The 6,594-nt window shown below is 31.9% G+C and overlaps 1 protein-coding gene across 1 annotated transcript in view; it reads right to left on the bottom strand.

The window, feature by feature from the left end:
* Positions 1-2,251: 2,251 nt before the first annotated feature.
* The window catches only part of Smp_143300 (notch), a gene marked incomplete at both ends in the record, with an annotated part of 37,465 nt that continues 33,122 nt past the window's right edge, over positions 2,252-6,594 (bottom strand). The window contains one exon of the mRNA XM_018791852.1: positions 2,252-2,800. Within this exon, the coding sequence (XP_018644961.1) occupies positions 2,252-2,800 (549 nt within the window). The remainder of the gene's footprint in view (positions 2,801-6,594) is intronic.

The raw sequence follows: 6,594 nt of genomic DNA, 5'->3' as shown, positions 1-6,594 counted from the left end.
AAGATTCAACAAGTGTAATGCCAAGAAGACTCATAATCTGGTAAAATAATCTAGTTTTTCTTAATCTTCAGTTGTTGTTTAGCTGAAGTCTGTCTTTAATGTAAACTTCAAATCGAACAATTTCGATACACGTCATACATGAATACGTAATTTTTTTGTGTATTGGCCAAACACTCAACATTGACGCATCAATGTTCTAAAGATTTTGTATTCAAGAACAAAAAGCCTAAAGAAACTCAGAACTAGAGAATATGTTTTCATAGTTCTAGAGAACAAAAGATGTACTGAAGTAATTATGGACAGGGTAGAATATATTAGGAGAGCTGAGGGACTACTTGAGGAAAAAACCGTACATTAATCGATGATCACAAATCAAAGTAGAAGGTTAGACAATCAAATGTCAAGGACACTAAACAAGCAAAGTGTAATCATCTGAACACTCCATAAAAAGGTTATAGTTTGTTCGAAAATAGTTCGGGAATTACTTTTCTTAAGTCAGGAATATAATCTTGTTAAAATTTGCCCTAGTTATGGGCTTCATTCTGGCCTGAGTCATATACATTTTGTAAATCTGATCAGATAATAATTTATATTGAGTCCGTTGAGGATCATATCCTTGTTTTCTTAACATCTTTCATCTGTAATGACCGTATTTATGTACATGATTTGTTGACCATGGTTTGAACACCTTTGTCAAATGTTCACTGTTAGACCATAATAAAGATGTCTATTTACTGGTAATTGTAGGAGGCAAAAGACTGTCAGGAGTAGAATGTCTGGCAGCAAAAGGTCAAGATGATTGAGGAGGAAAGAACGGAAACAGAAAACGATTGGTATGGAAATACAGGAACAATGAAGTCTGAGACGATTGACTGATATTTGCAAAAGGAACTGTTGGGGTGATCCAGAAAATTTCTCGCAATAAGAAAGAAAGTCTAGATTGGAAGAGCGTAGCATTTTATCTAATCAGCATTCACTAGAAGTTTTGCCAGAAACATCACGAAAGCGAAAAGTCACATATAGAGTTTCTGATTGGCTGATTACTACACTGCTACTATGTTTAGTAGCATTCCAGAATTTTCAGGAAAAACCCAAGGACTTTTAAAATTCTATAAAACCCCCATATTTTCTGTACATAAATGAACCTTTAAAGTAAAGAGCTTCTCGCATATTTTGCACCTATTCTCTCGTGTTCAAGTCGCTGTGTAGATTTAGCTTGGGGGTTACGAAACAAGCTTAGGATCCAAGTATAGTGTTCAATTAGCAAGACTTATCAGGAACAGTCAAGTTTGAGACAATTGATTGATATCTTGAAAATGAACTATTAACTGTATGATTCTCAGACTTTACTAAAATCTTTTGTGATTTTGTATTCAAATACAATCGATTGTCCCTCCTTGTGTTCTCGTTCACTATACTGGTAGTTCTTCCAAAATTGTATCCTCAGAACTGCATACTATACTCCAATTATAATAGTGAATGAAGTCATTATTATGATTATTATCTTTTATTTAAAATAAACATAACAATGCAGTATATCCTAAATTTTCGTCCCAACAACATCATATTGATGTATACATGAATCAATTTTGTCAGTAAATGACCATATCTGTATATATATATTAATAAGTCATTTCGTACAAATCAGTAACTGATCCAAAGCTATGAATTTCCACTGTTAGCATAAAACAAGACCGATGCACATGATTGTAATCCCAAGATAAAGATTAATTTATTTTAATGATTATAAGAGTAACGGTATGTTTTCGTTTTTTTCAGAGGTAGGACAAAATAATAACATATAGATCATTCAGTTATAAACTACTTATATTATCAGTAGTATATTGTCAACAAGTAGTGTACTCAATAAATGAGAAAAGAATTTAAACAAAACTGTTGCATATAGTTAGAATAACCAAAGAATAATCTGAATATAGTAGTAAATAAGGATAATAATAATAGTACTAGTAATAATAGTAATAATAATAGTAATAATAATAGTAATAATAGTAATAATAATAATAATAATGCAGTTTCGTAGCCCATTCAATAAAATATACAAACTGTCAGTTAATCTCTTTGTTATAAACCTTGAAAATCGGACTATATATATAGATTGTATGAAAGAACGAAATGGATTAGAATGAACACATACAAAGAAAATTTAAAGCCAAACACATCATACTACTTTTTTTAAAGATTAATAAATAACTACTAATTTGAATAAGTATATAAGTAGTATATTAATTCTTTAAACATTTCTAGGAGTAATAATAACATCTGGATCACCTTTTAATGATAATTTTTTATAATGATACCTAGATGATAATGCTGGTTGTTGATTTTTATAATGAAAATGATTGTTTCTATGAAGATCTATAAGATTAGTTGATTTTAATGAGTATTTGATTATAGGTTGAAGACTACGTTTATTCAATTTACGAGGATAATATTTTGTTTGATTGAAATTAGTTGTATTAGTTAAACGTGTAGCAATTGAGACACCTTTTGTACCACGTCCACGGAATATTAAATTTGGATGTGATTTTGCACGTTCATTATCAATACAATGTTGTCCATCATACATTAATTGATAACCGGGTACACATTGGCAAGTGAAACTACCAGGTGTATTTTCACATATTCCATAATCTGGATCACATGGTCTATGGCGTACACATTCATTAATGTCTAATTCACATTGAATACCTTCATAGCCACGTGTACATTCACATAGATTACCAGGTCGACAAATACCACCATTTTCACAGGGTGGATTGCAAGATACATTGTCTTCTTTCTAACCAAACAAAAGAAAAAGAAAAGGTATAACGTTAATAACTAAAATATGTGAAGACTGAGCAAACGAAGTAAATATAATGATACTTTTTAGAATATTTGGTATACGGCTATTAGTACCTCTGTGTATAATGCAGTGGAACTTGAAACAAAAGGTGTTAGTATTTTCATTTTAGTGCGGATATCAACACAAAGACGAAGGTAAATCCAGCTGAGAAGTTCAAAATATGCCAAAATAGCAGTTCTAGATTCCATTGCTAGTGACTAAACACCCTTATAACAAAGTCAAGGTTTAAACACACAAGATTATGAATACTTAAACCATAAACTGTTTTCTCCATCTAAACTATTATATATGTAAGGAATTATCAAGTAACCATGAAATACTACGTAAACAATATAACCATTGTGTACTCGCTGATTTTAATTGGCAGTTGCAACTAAAAAAGTTTAATCATAGCAGGATTGAGACAGATAGCTTCATTTTCAATAAATGATCATCACACTACATCAGGCATATGTAATCATATAGTAGTAAACGAATGATCTACTACTCAGTAGTCTAATGGTTACATGATCATAGAAAAAACTGAATATAGTAGATTCAATCTCATATAACTGTTCAGTGATTCCTGGTTCCATCTATTTTTCTAGTTTATATCAGATCAATCATGTAAGCCTTTTTTAGGTATAATTAAACAAATATCCACAAACTACTAAACTGAGCAAAAACGATAGAGTATGACAATAAGGTTGATATGTAGCTTCAGACACTGAAATATTAAAATATTTAATTCGTAGAGTTTGTTTCTTTTATTCCAGTTAATACCTTCATTACAACTTGATTTCAGTCTTAATTATACACTTTTTATTAAAGCCACTTAAACAACATTCAGGTTATTAACCATAATTAACATTAATTATCCTTAACAATATTATGTACCATTTATACAAGTGTAATTTGATAGCTTTTTTTACAATAAATATTATTATGGATGCGCAATGCTAATGAGTCCCACCTCAGTGGTCTAGTGGTTAAGAGCTCGCGCGCGATACTGATAGGTTCTGTGTTTGAATCTCGCAAGGCGGGATCGTGGACACGCACTGCTGAGGAGTCCCACAATAGGACGAAACGGCCGTCCAGTGCTTCCAGGTATTCCATGGTGGTCTAGCTTCAATTGACTCATGATTTCAACTTTTAAAAATACTGAAATTTCCACAAATCCCCTCCTCCAAATAATATTCTATAATTACTAGTGTAAATGAAGGGAATGTTTAAAGAACAGCTAAATTCTTGGCAAAGATCAATTCATTAAATGGCTGCTATTTACTAGTTAGTTACATTATTGATGTATATTAATGTAAATTCTAATATGAGAAATAACTACAGTCTCCTGATTTTATCAAATATCTAACCAGTTTCTTAGGCAATTTCATTTTTATCTTCAATGTACAATATTTTCATTTTGATTATTTTCACTAGAGGGTACATAATTGTTATTTTTGTAAAGATTTCATTGATTATCATTAATTAGCCGAACGATACGTTTGTAGGGTCAGTAAAATGTCACTGAGCCTTAGTCAAATGATCCAGCAATTGGGTCATTGAATATCGAACAGATCATCGATCCCTGTCAAGGTCAAGGACACCGAACGCGCATCAGCTAATCGTATGCCATGACTGGATCATGTGGTGATGGTCTCAAAATCTTCTCAGTGCTCGTTTTTACTAATGTGTTTCCGTAATAACGTCTTTTGTGTTATACGGTCTTCAAAGCATCAACAGTACCTCGATACATCGAAGGGGTAACCCACGTTAAGTGCTGACAGCGAGGTGTAACTTCGAAGTTAGCTTTTAGTCACACCATTCCCGTCCAACTCTAGTAGGCCCCCAATCATTCGACATGGGTCATCTACGTCCTATCCTTGGAAAAAAAAATAATCTTGAGGAATACCTGTAAAATTTCAAAATAATTTTGTAAATGTAAACCTCTGTGAAGTTCGAGACAAGAATGAAATAAACATTTAATGGTACCTACTTTTTAAAATTTATTCAACTGATTAAGATCATTTTAAGAGTGTACAATAATTCCATGTCTAAACCTTATTTAAGAACAATATAGTGTCTACTAATCAATACCTTTGAGACGAATTTTCTGTAGTTCTATTCAATCAGGGAACTGGGGCGGAGAAGCAGAACGGAAAAGGAAAACCTCTCAATTCATTTTGACAAAACGTGACTCAATATTTATAATCAGACAAAAATAAACTAATATATGATGAATAGGGTAAGAGATGTACACACACATGCGCTTATATAAAAACAGTCAAGGCTAATAAGCAAATAATTGACAGGCTCAAAATAAGACTCATGATGATAAATTAATTGGTCCGTCTGGAAACTAGAATAATCTATGTGTGCTTGGCATAGTAGTAGACACTACAGATGCATTCACTCTTTGTCTAGCCTGAAATCTTTAGTTGTAAAATAATGTTCATTTTATCCCACAAATTTAACCTTTCTTCTCGAATCATATTGTTTATGCTAAATCTTTCCTACTGCTACTAGCACTGTCACTATTTCTAGTATCCTGCTATTTTTCTTGATAATTTCGTCGCACTGTGCTGATGTTGTATGGGAGCTTAACTCGATGGACATATGTGCCAGGCGCCTCATTATTAATGAATAACTAGCCGATACGTATGAATTTCGTCAGCATAAATTAACATATGAAAAAAATTGTTCAAATGCTATTTTCTTGATTTGTCTCAATATCCATATTTACAATATACCTACCAGTTTTTTCTATTTCATTACCTCCAGCCTATTACTCACTGTCTTTGATTGTTGTGATCTTTGTCATCCTATTTGATGTTCAAAACAATCATGGAAAAATATAGGATCAAGAATCAGATCAAAGGGAGATGCAACCAAAATAAAAAGGTAGACAATGTTCGACTAAAGGTCAGCAATAATCAATCAAGATCAAGGTTGACAAGACAAGTTGTAAGTCATATATGGAGAAATTGTGATACCTCTCTTCTACTTGAAGTTTGTTCTAATTATTGTTCTTCAAAAGAACAATAAATGCTACATCCTGATCGGAGAACGACACTCTATGAAAATGATTTTCTAGCTATTTTATTGTGTTTCACTACGTTCAACTGAAATTATATATTCATTACTGACATTTTTATGAATTGTCTTGAATTATCTTCATTAGGTATGAAAATTTAGATCTTTCTTCCATACAAAAATGAGACAATAGTTTATGTTACAAAAGTGATATAATCCAACGTGGGTTTCTTTTTATAACGTATTGTAGTGAACAGAACAGCGATTGGGGACAACCGAATGTATTTAAGCACGAATTACAGACTATCATACTCAATTCTGATAATCATACAGCAAACAGTTAATTTACAAAATAACAATCAGTTGTCTCAATATTCACTGTTCCTTCTGTAAATATCAGTCCATCTTCTCTAATCCCATTGTTCATGCATTTTCCTACCAATTGCGCTTCATTTCAATTCTTTCCTTATCGATCCTCTGCCAAAATACATTCTATATTTGACCATCACCATATACTACTGATGTGGATATAAGTAGACCACACTACAATATCACTGTTATGTACAATAATATTTTGTAAATATTCTTACTGTACAGATAAAAACTAGTATTTTGAGTGGTTAGTTTAACGTGGATTATGCTTTGATCTGATATTTAAATTCATTTGGGTTTGCAAGTTGTATGTATTTTTTCGATTATCACACAGAAGAAGTTTACGG

Source organism: Schistosoma mansoni (assembly GCF_000237925.1).
Source record: "Schistosoma mansoni, WGS project CABG00000000 data, chromosome 1 unplaced supercontig 0034, strain Puerto Rico, whole genome shotgun sequence".
Classification (NCBI taxonomy): Eukaryota; Metazoa; Platyhelminthes; class Trematoda; order Strigeidida; family Schistosomatidae; genus Schistosoma; species Schistosoma mansoni.
Note: the sequence above shows the minus strand (reverse complement) of the source record. Positions and strands in the feature narration are given on the sequence as shown.